Source organism: Hesperophylax consimilis, chromosome 20 (assembly GCF_061612785.1).
Source record: "Hesperophylax consimilis isolate HC1 chromosome 20, BYU_Hcon_1.0, whole genome shotgun sequence".
Taxonomy (NCBI): Eukaryota; Metazoa; Arthropoda; class Insecta; order Trichoptera; family Limnephilidae; genus Hesperophylax; species Hesperophylax consimilis.
In genome coordinates, this window is record NC_142855.1 from 9,726,591 (window position 1) to 9,742,386 (window position 15,796).

The 15,796-nt window shown below is 36.9% G+C and overlaps 1 protein-coding gene across 1 annotated transcript in view; it reads right to left on the reverse strand.

Moving 5' to 3' along the window:
- The window catches only part of LOC149414042 (uncharacterized), a 121,881-nt gene that overhangs the window by 17,389 nt on the left and 88,696 nt on the right, over window positions 1-15,796 (reverse strand). The window contains exons 4-5 of the mRNA XM_089643965.1: window positions 3,058-3,259; window positions 309-481 (exon numbers count right to left, since the gene is read on the reverse strand). Coding sequence (XP_089500091.1) covers window positions 309-481; window positions 3,058-3,259 — 375 coding nt within the window. The remainder of the gene's footprint in view (window positions 1-308; window positions 482-3,057; window positions 3,260-15,796) is intronic.

A 15,796-nucleotide genomic window follows, 5' to 3' on the forward strand; every position in this document is an offset into this window, starting at 1 on the left:
TTGCTTTCAGGGCGTGTGTCAACTTTGGGGATGTTGTGTGGATGGTTTTTAAAGGAAAGGAAGGAGAAGAAGATCTAGGAAACAAAACAGTATGAGGGGTGGGTAGGAATCTGGGGCTCAGTGTGTCCAGGAGTGACAGCAGTGATGCAAGAAGATGGGTCGAGATAGTTCTGCTTGAGAGGTAAAAAATCTCCCTCAACCAGTGTATCCAAATCCGGCCCGTCTCACCAGGCGGGTATAAACACTATCCCATTATTTACACTTTATACTTATTGCAATAATGGTTACTATGTAAGACTCGGACTTACGCGGCAATAGAGGATGAGCGTGTTGCTGGACGGGGGCGCGTACCCGCCAAGCGCCACCACCAGCGAGTCCCGCAGCCAGTGGCCCTCGAGCCCCTGCAGCCGTCGCATCATGGCGCGGTAGCGGCAGTAACGCGGGTAGGAGAACACCACGACACAGGCCGCCATAGGGTCAGCTAGAAAAACAAACAACACAAACATAACTAGCGTTAAACTCGCAAGATATTATAATCGTAAATAATTAATTCACCTTCCAAAAAAATAAACATTGTCAATTTTAGAGAAGATCAAAAATATACCTTTCGAATTCAATTGGGGTATTTTGTGACGCTAAAGTTGGTGGGGAGTGCAAGAGGAAAGTGGGGAGTACCTAGCTATTCAGATCTGGTTTCTAACGTTTCAATTCTGAATGGTGGTCTTACACCAGAGCGATACTGAGAGTATCTTCCAATCTGTGCGTGCCGCAAGTATACTACCTAAATATTATTTTAAATTAACTAACTAACTAACCACCATGCCGTTTCGCCGCAGGGGTAGGCAGAGAGGACGGACCGCCAAACAATTTGATCTTGCACACACTTCTTGTCTCATTCACATTCATACATACTCTTCTATTATTCTGACTCTTGACATGGCCCAACTCAAGTATCTGATTCACTTGGTCATGCCATGTCTTCCTCGGGCGTCCCCGACTTCTGCTACTATTCGCATTTGCATCACATATTCTCCTTTCTTTGCTCATTCACTCTACATGCCCAAACCATCTAAGCATCCCTTTCTCAATCTTAATCATTACGCTTACATCAGCCTTGCACATTTCTCACACAATCATACATGATTTTACCACAGATATGCCTCAGGGATCTCATTTATACAACATTCAGTCTACTTTCATTCTTTCTCTGCTAGTTCCATGCCTAACTTCCATACATCAGGGTAGGTACCAGCACTCCATTGTGGACTGCTAACTTCGCTTCTTTGGACAATGTTTTGTTAGCGCCAACTGCGTTCAGTCCTCCATGAATGGAGTTCCCTGCATTTCCCCTTGTTTCAATATCTCTGTCAGCCTTCCCATCTCTCTAGAACATACTTCCTAAATACACAAACTCATCCACCTGCGACAAGTATTCCTCATTCACAATTATATTGCACACTGTTTTCGTAATCTCTCTTACAAACACCATTACTTTAGACTTACTTACATTCATCATTACCAAGAATTAATAAATTGTAAACCTCAACAAATTAATGAAATGTTCCTAATCAGCAGAAAAAGTTCACGACGCTTATAATTACATATATTGACAGGTTGTTTCGCAGAATTTTGACAATTCATCAAATTTCTACATCAATTTTTCTTTTTAAAGATCTGTTATTATTAACGTTCTGTGTTCTGTATCGGAACATATAACACAAACTCCAACGGCTCGGAGGGCTTTGAAGCAGAGAATGGACGGTTATCTCGAGAGTATTTCCTCCTGGGGTAAAAATAATCTCGTTGAATTTAATGTTTCAAAGACCCAATCCTGTCTGATTACGTCTAAAAGGGATCCAAATGACAATCTAGTCTCCTTCAACGGAAGCATTCTTCCGAACAGGCCTTCCATTGATATGCTTGGTGTAACTATAAGTGACCAGCTCAGGTACGGGGGCTCCATCGAAGCCAGAGTAAAGTTGGCCTCTCAGAAGCTGGGCGTACTGTACAGGGCCCGCAGATACTTTAATAGTACACAACTGCTGACCCTGTACAAATCGCAAGTGCGCCCTACTGTCGAATTTGGCAGCCATCTCTGGTCCGGAGCCCCTAAATACCTGAAAAAAACCCTTGACTCTTGACTCTTGTTTGATAGATTCCCCAATCTTAACAAACGGACTACAATCTTTAGAGCACAGGCGTCAGGTAGGTATGCTGTCCTTGTTCTATCGGTATTACAATGGAAGGTGCTCTGAGGAACTATCGTCATTGATCCCTTCGGCACCGGTGCGTAGTCGGGATACACGCCAAACGCGCGCCCAACATTTGTACACGGTTGACATTTGTCACATGAGAACGGGTCGCTTCTACGATTCATTCTTAAGTTCAACAGCTCGGCTGTGGAACGAACTGCCGGCCTCTGTGTTTCCTCCCTCCTACAACATGGGACTCTTCAAGACCCATGTTCACTCCTTCCTCTCCACAAAAAGACCCTCCACACAGCATCCCCAAAGATGACATAGGCCCTGAGGGAAATTATTTTCTTCAGGGCCTCCTGTGTGGAGTTAATATTAAAAAAAAATATATATATAAAAATCCTTCATGCATCTGCTTGCGCTCGCAAAACTCCAAAAGTAGTCAGCCGATATCGCTGAAAATTTCAAAGTTTGTGATTATTAGTGCCAGGAGCGTTTAGTAATAGTTTGAATGGTGCAAGAAGTCGGAGGCGCCCGAGAAAGACATTACAACTAGCGAAGCATTGCAGGGTCCAAAGAAACCGAGATAAAAGCAAAAGCACTAAAGGCCAGTTGTTCGACAGAATTTGAACAGTTCATCAAATTTTAAAGTTAATTTTCAAGTTCTGTGAATGTTCTATTCAAGTTCTTTTTGTAAATCAACAGTGGAACCTACAATTACTACATTCAAACCATTACTAAACACTCCTGGCACTAATAATAACAAACTTATTGGATAATCGTTTGAAAGTACTCAATTATGATTGGAGTGATGATTGAATTATCGATTCCTCAGCGTTTAGGTTACAACCCAAGAACATACCAATGAGTCCCTTTTCGCGGTTGATGTCGGTGAAGTCCAGACGGTGGTCCGGCGGGGGCGCGGGTTCGGGGGCTTCTCCGGGCGGGGGCGGCGCCCAGGCGGCCTTCAGCCCCCGCGGCCACGATCCCGCGCCGCGCGCTGCCCACGAGATCAGCTCCTCGGCGCGCACCACCACGCGCTCGCTGATGGCCACCACCTCGTCCTGAGGACAATCACACATTTAATCAATTTGCCAAATAAGAAGTACACATTGTTTACAACTTTTAACTTGAATTTATTGTAACTAGCACGTCCCAACTGCTCCCATCTGTCTGAAGCCAGTGATACTATGGAATCCCCATTTGGGGAATGTTGTTAGGCTGAAGGTATTGGGAAGGGGAAGGAGATACCTGGCTCAGATCTGGTCACCAAACACAGCCAAAGCCATTTCAAGCAACGTTTCAATTCTGAAGGCGGTGGTTTTTCTAAATCTCATATAGAACTGTGCCAAATTTCATTAATCTCTGAATAAAACTGTAGATAATAAGCCATCAAATTGACGCCGCCCGCCACAGACACTCTTCCTTATATAAATAGAAGATACACAGATTAGTGACGTAATATTTGAGATTATAACAGCAGCGCACGTCTGAAATTAATCCCATATAAATTTGAGCTTACTTCAAACTCACCTAAAACCAGGATTACCAATACATATGTTCTAAATTAGCCAAATTCCCAAATTGGGTATACAAAATTACAATTCCTCACAAGTTCCTGTAAATTTTATGTAATACCTCGAAAATTACACGAAATTCTATTAGAATTAGCATTTATTTTGTATTATTAAAAAATGTTCTCTTTGGTTCAGGCTTACGTAGAAATAATTTGATAATTGCAGCGAAATTACATACATTCTCACTTATTTATTTATAGAGCGGAGACGGTTTACATATAGTTCCCGTGAGCACTTATGTGAGTCATGGTGTTTGTAAGAGAGAGTACCACCTGCACCTGCTCCAAGTATTCTTCATTCATAACTATATTACACACTGTTTTCGTACTCTCTCTTTAAAACACCATGACTTTAGACTTACTTACATTCATCATTAACTCATTCTTCATGCATACTTGGTTCATCCTAGACACGAGAGACTGCAGATCATCCATACTATTAGCAATCAGCACCGCATCATCAGCATACAACAGGCAACATACTTTCAAATTACTCAAATTCGCACCCAATCCCACTTCTTTCAATTCTTGCATACAATTAATTATCCATGTATAGATTGAATACCCACGGTGACATTACGCAGCCTTGTTTAACACCTTTTGTGATATCAAACCACCCCGTAAAACCACCGTTTACCCTAACACATGCAACGCTTCCCTCATACAGAGACGCAATTGCCTGAGTCAGATTCGCATTCACTCCATACCTGGACAACACCTTCCATAGCTTTTTCCTGTCGACTCGGTCGTATGCTTTTTGTAGATCTACAAAGGCACAGAAAAATATGAGACGATGTATGAATGTGAATGAGGCAAGGAGTGTGTGGTGACCGAGTTGTTTAGCGGTCCGTCCTCTCTGCCTACCCCTAAGAGGAAACAGCATGATGGTTAGTTAGTCGAACAAGAAGAGAAATTCTTTTTCGGTATTAGTTACATCAGTTCTCATTCTTCTCACAAAATACTGAATCGGTTTCAATTCTTTACATTTGTAGAATTCCCCACAAATTAGTAATCCTGCCTACACCAAACCTCTATTGGCTAATCTCTTCAAAATGTACCCAATATCCTAGAAATAGAAAAGGTACAAAAGAGGTTTTTTTCGTTTCCTATAGATGAGAGATTATACGTAATGTCCATTCCAGTATCCATCCTTGTTCTTAACAGAAATGCTTCATTTCATATGGAGAACATGAATAAATTAATTATCTCTAAATAGTATAAAATAAAGTCTGTATGTTTGTGCGCTTAGTTCTTCTAAATTACACAACGGATTTTGATAAGGTTTTCACTATCATTTAGAGAATTTCATCCGGAAGGTTTACATATATAACACATGCATATTATGTTTATAGAAAGTAGAGAAAAGTCGATGTTTTATAATCAAGTCGTAAAAAAAATATTTTCGTGCGCTTACATTGCTAGCCTTGGCTTAACCTCATGAGATATATCAAAATAATGTACTACGGAATTGTATATCTTAAAAAGGACTACATAAAACTCTTCTATGGTATTTGTCTATCTCCTAAGGATAACATGTCAGCTAGTTTTCTATAAATCCATTCCCTCAAAATATATATCAGTTACCGCCATCTATGTATTCTAGTTTAAAAGAACGAAACAAATTTTCTTGATTAAAATGTATCCAAGACGCAAACACAATATGATTAAATTATTATTTAAACATTTCACCGCTAGATGTCTCTGCTCGTATTATTAATTTAATTATTTTTTTATTAACAGCTGTACGTAAAAGTACCATACACAGAACACGTGGTCTAAGTTAAAAATATTTATTATTTTTAATGTGAATTCCAACAGCTACCAACCAACCGTTTGGAGCAAGTGAGATTATAGCATCCCCAATATTGTGGTATATTGTTAGGCTGAAGGTACCAGGTTATTCAGATACGATCACCAAAAACATCTAGTCATTTCATTTAAATTTCATTCGTCTTCGGTAAGGAATTAATGCAAATCTTGGAGGTGGAAATTAACCCACTTCCCGACATCAGATCGAGCTGGAACTCGTCAGATAGACTCGTTATCGATGACAATGCATTATATCAACTTTTGGTGAAAATCGCATACAAACACGCGGACGTATACGCATTTCTCTTAAATCAGATGACAATTACGGCAGTTAATATACGAAATATACGTCGGTCCGATCCGATCGTCACTTGGTGAGGTTAGTAGAGTTGTTGACTCCAGTCTCTGGGTAGGATGGTTAAATATAAAAAATAATTTAATAAAAATATAAAAATGTTGGCATTCATTTCAAAAATGGGATTTATAAAAATGTTGGCATTCTCATCGTATAAATTTAAAGGTGTAATATTTCTATCTGCCTTGCAAATTATTTTGTGCATTTCTGAGCTATGAGCTTTCCTATGGAAAAAAGTTCTTAGCATTTCTACCTAATTATGTTTCAAAGAAGTTATGTTGACTATACCTCTACCTCCTAAATTTCTAGATAAATTAATTCGTTCTATAGCTGAATTTGGATGATGGCAATTAAACTTTCTTAGAGTAGTTCTAATTAATCTTTCTAAGTTATCTAAATCTGTATTGGACCATTTAATTATGCCAAATGAGTACGTTAATAGAGGTATTGCCCGAGTATTTATATTTTGCATGTTAGAATAGTCATAATAAGAATGAGACGCTAGGTGGATTGAGCATTTAAAGCAAACGAACAAAGAAATGAGTGTAACACGAATATATGACGTGAATGTGCATGGTGAAAGAATTCGGAGACTCCCAAGACGTGGCACGATCAAATGAACCAAATACTTGAGTCGGAACATGATGAGACGATGTATAAATGTGGATGAAGACAATGTAGTTAGTTTATTAGGTAGTTGAGAGCAGTTACCTGCATTATCGATACATTCAGTACCCGGGAATGTATAATATTAGTCTATAATACTATATGTCTAATAAGGGCCGAACTTAGGAGAAAACAATTTATCTTTTGTGCGAAATTTTCTCTAAATACAGGGTTTTCCAATAAGAGGTGTTATTTTGAATAGCCCGCTATTTCGGTAGATGTTACTTTTGAAGCTGTCATTTTTTGACAAGTAGAAACTACGCCATTAATAAAAATGGAACGATACACGCTTCAACAAAGCATTGAAATTATTAAAATTCACTTGAGTGAATCAAATGCAAATCATCTTGAGTGATGAGGCCCATTTCCACCTCGGTGGCTTCGTCAACAAGCAAAATTGTCGCATCTGGGGCTCGGAAAACCCAAGAGTTATTGTTGAAGCCTCTCTTTCCTCAACGTGTGACTGTTTGGTGCGGTTTATGGTCCGGCAGAACTTTTTCGAAAATGGGGCTGGAGCAACAGTTACGGTGAATGGATTGCGCTATCGAGAGATGATTAATGATTTTTTATGGCCGGAATTAGATGATATTGATCTGGACAACGTTTACTTTCAACAAGACGGCGCTACGTGCCACACAAGCAACGAAACCATTGATCTTTTACGATTGAATATCAAAATACACCTCTTATTGGAAAACACTGTAGTTTACATAAACAAAGTCGTTATGCGCATCTGTATGTTTGTGCGCTTAGTTCTTTTAAGCTACGCAACTGATTTTGGTATGGTTTTCACCATCATTTAGAGAATTTCTTCCGGAAGGTTTACATAATAATACATGTATATTATACATATTTATAGAAAGTAGAGAAAAGTCGATGTTTTGTAATCAAGTCGTAAAAAGATTATTTTCGGGCACTTACATTGCTAACGCTGGCTAAACTTTATAACGAATTGGTGTACATTATAAATACCAAAAAATATGCTTTAGATAAATTGAAGGTTTTCCTATCGCTTCGCTTGAGTAGAATACAAATAAAAAAATAAATTACTCACTAAAAAATATAAATGCAAACTACTAAAAAAAAATTTTTTTCAATAGAAATGTATGAACACATGAAAAAAAAACAACTTAAAAAAATTCAGTATTATAGCTACGATTATCTGTGACAGTTTCGCTTGATTAACTTTTTTGATTTCTTATAAAATTATTTACAAAATAAATAAATACCAGTTTTTTGCTTGAAATCGAACGTTTCTAGACTCCGTTTGTCAAGCGATTTTAATGCCTATTACCTACAGTATAAGTTATACCAAGAATATACACATTTTTGGCTTGTGGCGATGCCATACGTAGTAATGCAAAATCATGTGTTTTTGGTTTGAATATTTGGTCGCCTAGAAATGTTTCAGATGCTTTAATTAAATACTGCGAGTAAAATACATCTTGGCCTTTGAAATAATCGAGTATTTTTTAGATAAGTCTTTTTATAAGCCCAGAAAAAAATAATGTATAGGCCTATGAAAACTGCTTTAAAGTTCAAAATCTCCTACTTACGAACCCATTTTCGGTTATGATTTTATTGTATAATGTGGCAAATTAAGTTATTTATAAAATGATCGGAAAAAAATTTAATATTTATGCCTGAACATCCACAAAATAAAATAAAAGGCAATTTTTGGCCATGTTTTTTTCTTGCATAAATCAAAACAGGCGGATGGTGTTAAGCTGGAATTTAAACCTTATCGCCATCTACGTAAGGGTTGTTATTGATAGCGGCTCAATTTAAAATATTACACGACGTAGTGCATCGCCAATAACATCTTACGTAAACATTTTTTATTATTTCAGAACCTCACGAAACTCCTTTGAAATCTGTTTGTGGGTACCACTAACGACTCTCTAAAGGGGAGCTCTAGCATCATGAAATTTGTACAGCATTTGCATCACCTTTGAAACTAGCGTAAATAATAACAAATAAATAGTGTAGAATTCTAATTAATTTTTGCCCTAATAAACACGTACCCGGATTCGCCTCTGTTTCCTTTACGAACCCACAATTGGAGGTGTATTTGTATATATATGTATATAAGCTTACTGCGGAAGTTTGTATGCACGTTGGTACATTAGGGTGGGCCATCAATTAATAAATAATTATTTATTTTGAGATATCGTTTACGCAGACTTGAAAACTTATCACAATTCAATTATAAATTACTAAAATGAAAATTATTCTTGAAATTCCCCGTAAGAACACTGACGAAATCTTCAACAATTTTAACATCGCTATAGTGATTTGATTTTGAAGAAGGTAGCGCAACACGGCATAATACCCCAAAAACAAGTCACTATAATACTTTGGGCCGTGAAAATCGCAAATCATACAATCTTAACATAGTGTCGATTAAACAACTCTGTTCTAAAACAATACTCGTTTACGTTCATAAATACAAAACACAAGAAATAACAACTTACAAATTGTATATTACAAACTATACAGGGTGTATCGGCACGTACCCGACAAACTTTAACCAGCTATTCCTTAGCACATTTGGAGTAAAAAATGTTATGGGCACTTTGCTGTCCGGTAACATTTTATATTAATAAAAAATTTACTATTCATATTTTCACCACATGTCACCAATGTTTTATCCTTTGTCAAAGTTTGAAAACCCGTCTGGCAATATTTTGTTCGAGTTTCGTTGAATAATGTACGTACGTACCTACGTTGGCGCGCTTTTACAATCACAACGAAATGGCACGGCACCATTCGTCTCATTTTTAACTATTATTATTTAGTGTGTACGAAAGAGCGAGGACACTTTTTGACACACTTGCTAATAACAGCTGTTCAACACGAGAAACAACGCAAATGACAGTGACGGAGTGTGGATTTTTTATTTAATTTTGTTTTTAATGGAAAAAAAATGTTACCGGACAGCAAAGCGCCCATAACATTTTTTACTCCAAATGTGCTGAGGAATAGCTGGTTAAAGTTTGTCGGGTACTTGCCGATACACCCTGTAGATCTTAGGGTCATAAACATATCCAACAAAAAAGATCAAGAAAGGGACGCTTTGGGCATATAGAGCGAATGAGCGAAGAAAGGAGTGTAAGGAGAATATAAGATGCAAATGTGAATGGTTGCAGAAGTCGGGAACGCCCGAGGAAGACATGGCGCGACCAAGTGAATCAGATACTCGAATCGGGCCATGTCAAGAGACAGATAATAGAACATTATGAATGTGAATGAGGCAAGCAGTGTGTGGTGTGACCGAGTTGTTTGGCGGTCCGTCCTCTCTGCCTACCCCTGCGGAGAAACGGCGTGACGGTTAGTTAGATAGTTAACTTTGCTACCCCTGCCAGACCCTAATTCTACAGGGGCCACCCTGTTTCACGTGGCAGTGTACGTATACAGGCGTGCCGTGTGCGTGTGTGAGTGGAAGGTACGATGGTATGGGTGACAGAGTACATGTACATATTTTAGTACATTTGTCCACCGGCGGAATGAAATTAAATTTCCAATTTAGAATGTTTTTAATAATAATAACATTTTCGCTACACTGTTGTATTTATGTGAGACGTGTAATTATCATCGAAGACAATATTAGCAACTTTAAAACATAAGTGTTAAATAATAGGACAAAAAAAATGTTTTTAATAATTTTCCGTGCATACTTTGCGATTTTCTACCGAGAGAATTACATATAATTATTACCGTTTCGGCTCAACAAATATAAATGTAACTAACTAACCATCAAAACGTTTCCCCGCAGGGGTAGGCAGAGAGGACGGACCGCGAAACAACTCGGTCTTGCACACACTTATTGTCTCATTCACATTCATACATACTATTCCATTGTTCTGACACAAGTATCTGATTCACTTGGTCGTGTCACGTCTTCCTCGAGCGTCCCCGATTTCTGCTACCATTCACATTTGCATCGTATATTCTCCTTACACTCCTTTCTTCGCTCATTTGCTCTACATGCCCAAACCATCTAAGCGTCCCTTTCTTAATCTTACGCATTACGCTTACATCAGCCTTGCACTCTTTGCGGATCTCCACATTCCCCACACGATCATACATGGTTTTACCACACATACGCCTCAGGGATCTCATTTCAATAGCATTCAATCTACCATCCTTTCTTTGCCAGTTCCATGCCTCACTTCCATACATCAGGGTAGGTACCAGCAGTCCATTGTGGACTGCTAACTTCGCTTCTTTGGAAAATGTTTAGTTAGCGCCAACTGCGTTCAGTCCTCGATGAATGGAGTTACCTGCATTTACCCTCCTTTCAATATCTCTGTCAGCCTTCCCATCTCTCGTAAACATGCTTAAATTGTATTATCTTAAAAACTATAGTACATTTTTTAAGAGCTTCGGTAGAATTTGTAAATCGGGGACATAATTCCTGGATCTAAGACAAAATAATTATATCATGACATCAAATATTCTCGCTCAATATTAAATTTCAAATAGATGCACAGTTTTGGAAAATTTTCAAAATATAATACAATAGTTTTACAAGCAGATGAAATACTCTTTCAGATTTTAGTATTACAAATCGATATTAAAAGCTATAAACGCAAACTAAGGTTGAGTTTATCTTTTAATTGGAATAACTTTTAAAGGTTGCGCTAATTCCTTCTTTAGCCAACGTTTCGGACAACGTTACAGAGTCCATCATCAGGGCAGATGTTTAATCCCCGACTCAACACGGCATAACACCCCAAAAACATATAACAAAAATACTTTTGGCCAGGAAAAACTCAAATCATATTTAACTTTTAAAGGTTTTATACAAATCAATGTAATATATTAGAGTGGTTAAGGTTTTCCCGGCAAGGCAGCAATCCTGGGCTCGGTTACCAGTTTAGACCGTTATCTAAACATTTTTCTGTGTCTTGTTCTGTTTCGTTAAGATTCATTAGAATTATCTTCTTCACCAATAAAAAGATACAGCCTGATTTTTTATATATTAAAATTTGAGAAAAAAATCATTTCTCTGAATATAAGTGACTATCCTGAAAAAACTACTTAACACAGATATAATTTTTTTTAATAAATATATAAACAAACTATCTGTTATGATGGTACAGTTTACAAAAACATCATTTTGCAAAAAACAAGTAAGTTATTACGAAAATAGTGTCAGCCCTGTGATTGCAAAGAATAAGAAAATAGTTTCTATAAGAAAGATAACATAAGTTGTAATGATATTTTTAATGAGATATTATTATTATTATCATCTGTTCGCGCAGTAAATAGTTTCCGCCGGTGTTCACGCTATGGGATTGTATTAAAACGGTGTCGCAGTTTGCTGCCAGGGCTAATCAACTCCAATTTATAAATATATTAAATTTCTCACTTTTAATAATGCATTCACTAAATCAATCCGGATTTTTCAGCGCAAAGCCGGGCTCAAATGTACAAAAAAAATTAGTTTAAATTAAAAATTATTATTTCGGCGGTGTGTCTCTGTGTCTGTGTTAAACTCCGGTTCAATAAATAGCGGTTTGTCCGATTTTTTAAATTGGAACTGATTGTAGGAATGACTATATCGTATTAATTATTATTTTTGGTAAACTAATGTTTAAGACAAGATTTTTTATGCATAGCACAAAGGGTAACAATTATTGAAAAATAAAGTTGGTTGTTTTCAGGTGAAAAAATGTAACAAGCAGTAATTGTTGAATGAAACACTAGTATATATTGAATTATTTCGCGGATAAGAGATAAGCCGCCATAGCTCAGTGGTCAGAGCTGTCGACCGGAAATCGAAGGGACACGGGTTCGAGTCCCGTTGGCGTCATGTATCTTTTATCAGGAGATTTTTCAATGTGGATGAGTGTTTCAGGCTAATAATTATTGCTTGTAAAATAATTATATCGTATTTATTAAAGGCATGTTTTTTAAATTCTACATTCGTATGTATTATGCTACAATGTGTATTTCTATTGTTTAAATTTTTGACAGATGTCGTAATTTATAAAGTTTACTTTTTTATATGAATGTTCCCAACCCTCTGGAGCCAGCGAGATTATGGCAACCCCAATTTGGGTATGTTGTGCGTCTGAAGGCAGTGGGGATGGGAAGGAGGAAGGTTGGTAAGTGCCTGGCTATTCAGATCTGGTCACCAAACACGGCTAAAGCCATTTCAAGCAACGTTCCAACTCTAAATGGTGATATTACTCCGGGACGATATTGAGAGTATCTTGCACTATGGAAACGTGCCGCAAAAATATACTATATTATATTATTTTAAATGAGTAATAGACTTAATCAAACAATATTTACTTGCGCACGCTGGGATTTGATAAACCCGCGACCTTCAAAGCGTAAGAAAACAAAAATGCGCTATACAAATGTTTTGTTATAATTTTTGTTATATTATTTTCTTATTAAGAGCTAAAAATCACACGACCACTTTGACAAATCATTTAACATTTTTATAACGATAATTTTCATTATTTTTTCTTCAAAATATTATATTAAAAGTGTAACTAACTAATGAACTAACGATTACGCCGTTTCTCCGCAGGGATAGGCAGAGAGGACGGACCGCCAAACAACTCGGTCACACCACACACACTACTTGCCTCATTCACATTCATACATCGTATCATACATACTCTTCTATTATTCATGACTCTTCACATTGCTCGACTCAAGTATCTGATTCACTTAATTGTGCCATGCCTTCCTCGAGCATAACCGACTTATTCTACTATTCACATTTGCGTCATATATTCTCCTTAGATTTGCTCTGCATGCCCAAACCATCTAAGCATCCCTTTCTTAATCTAACTCATCAGCCTTGCATTCTTTGCGGATCTCCACATTTCTCACACGATCGTACATGATTCGCTAAATTTGTCGAATTTGGCTGCATGCAAATGCTCTTTAAAAAAACAACACTTGATTTTAACTTAAATATCTAATGAAAACAACTATTTAAGTCGGGGGTTTACGTAAACAAGCACGAAAAAGGTTTTTAGAGTGTTAGTTTAGGTTATTTAAATAATTTATGCCCATTTCCTAACCTACCTACAACCTTAACTTGATTGAGAAAAAATTGAACTTTAATACATTTTTTACCATCTCAAGCTACATAAATAGTTATTTCTTTTAGTAATCAAGTTGAAACTATGCGCTAATTATACATTTTTTGGCGAACTTAAGCGTGCTGCGGAATTCGACAATATTTTTGTGTTATTTGTTTTTGGGGTGTTATGCCGTGTTCCGCTAACTCCTTCTTCAGCCAACGTTTCGGACAACGTTACAGTGTCCATCATAAGGGCAGATGTGTGAGACAACTATTTAAGGCGAAGCTTAATGCTAAATCATTATTTTGATTAATCTTTATAACGAATTGGTGTACATTATGGATACCAAAAAATATGCTTTAGATATATTGAAGGTTTTCCTATCGTTTCGCTTGAGTAGAATACAAATAAAAAATAAATTACTCAATAAAAATATAGATGCAAACTACTAAAAAAAATATTTTTTCAATAGAAATGTATGAACGCGTAAAGGAAGATTATCTGTGACAGTTTCACTTGATTATTTTTTTTTGCTTTCTTATAAAATTATTTACAAAATAAATTTTAAAAAAACAGTTTTGTGCTTGAAATCGAACGTTTCTAGACTCCGTTTGTCAAGCGATATTAATGCCTATTACCTACAATATAAGTTATACCAAGAATGTACACATTTTTGGCTTGTAGCTTTCTCTTAAGTCGGGGAACACACATCTGCCCTGTTGATGGACACTGCAATGCTCTCCGAAACGTTGGCTAAAGAAGGAGTTAGCACAACACGGCATAACACCCCAAAAACAAATAATAACAAAAATACTTTTGGCCGTGAAAATTTTAAATCATATTTGTTCGACAATATTATTCATAATTTTAACAAACGGGGATCACATTTCTACAGCAAAATCTGAATTCTTCAAACAATCAGTTCCAATTATCAAAATCAAAGCAAATCCCAGTTCTAGAGTTCATTACATCCGAGTTACATCATTTAAAAATAATAATCGACTATTTAAATATAATAAAAGAAGATTTAGTTTGAGTACCCCTGGAGTAGTATCACCACGAGGCCTTGAAGTATGAAATTTATTATTTTCTTCGGTTCAATTCAATCTAAAAAGCACGAACGCAAATGGTTGAGCACCTCTGCCCGACTCACATCAGCGGTCGATAACATTTTATTAAACAAACTCGCTAACTAAACCACTGAGATACCGATCGCTGGGCGTGTTAGCGAGCCCAACAAGTAAGGTAAAGTTTTAAGGTTAAGGAATTAAGTTTTCCCTTAATTCGAACAATAATTAACCGTTCTTGCGAAACAACGAGAATATGGCATTGGTAATTGCCTGGTAATTCAGATTTGGTCACAAAACATGGCTAAAGCCATTTCAAGCAACAACGTTTCGATTCTATTTGGTCTTCATGTACTATACTTACCCGGCGTTGTCCGGGCTTTACGCAAAGATTTTCGAAATCAGTTGTAAACGGTAATTTATATTTCACTTATTTTGAACTGAGTGTGCAAAATTTCATCAATTTCAATTATCAAAATTGTGCTTTAAGGGGGAGGGAAAAGGAGATGAGAGAGAGAAGGGGTGGTTTTTCAAAATCAGTTGTAAACGGTAATTTATATTTAACTGAATGTGCTAAATTTCATCAATTTCAATTATCAAAATTGTGCTTTAAGGGGGAGGGAAAAGGAGATGAGAGAGAGGAGGGGTGGTTTTTCAAAATCAGTTGTAAATGGCAATTTATATTTCACTTATTTTGAACTGAGTGTGCAAAATTTCATCAATTTCAATTATCAAAATTGTGCTTTAAGGGGGAGGGAAAAGGAGATGAGAGAGAGGAGGGGTGGTTTTTCGAAATCAGTTGTAAATGGCAATTTATATTTCACTTATTTTGAACTGAGTGTGCAAAATTTCATCAATTTCAATTATCAAAATTGTGCTTTAAGGGGGAGGGAAAGGGAGATGAGAGAGAGAGGAGACAGTGATCGTGTGGTTACGATCCTTGGCTAAGAATCCGGAAGTCGCGGGTTCAAAGCCCGGCGCATGCAAATAAATTTTATTCGATTAATTTTTTTAAATAATATATACAGCATATTTGAAAAGATACTTTCAGTATGACCTTGTTAAAGGCCACCATT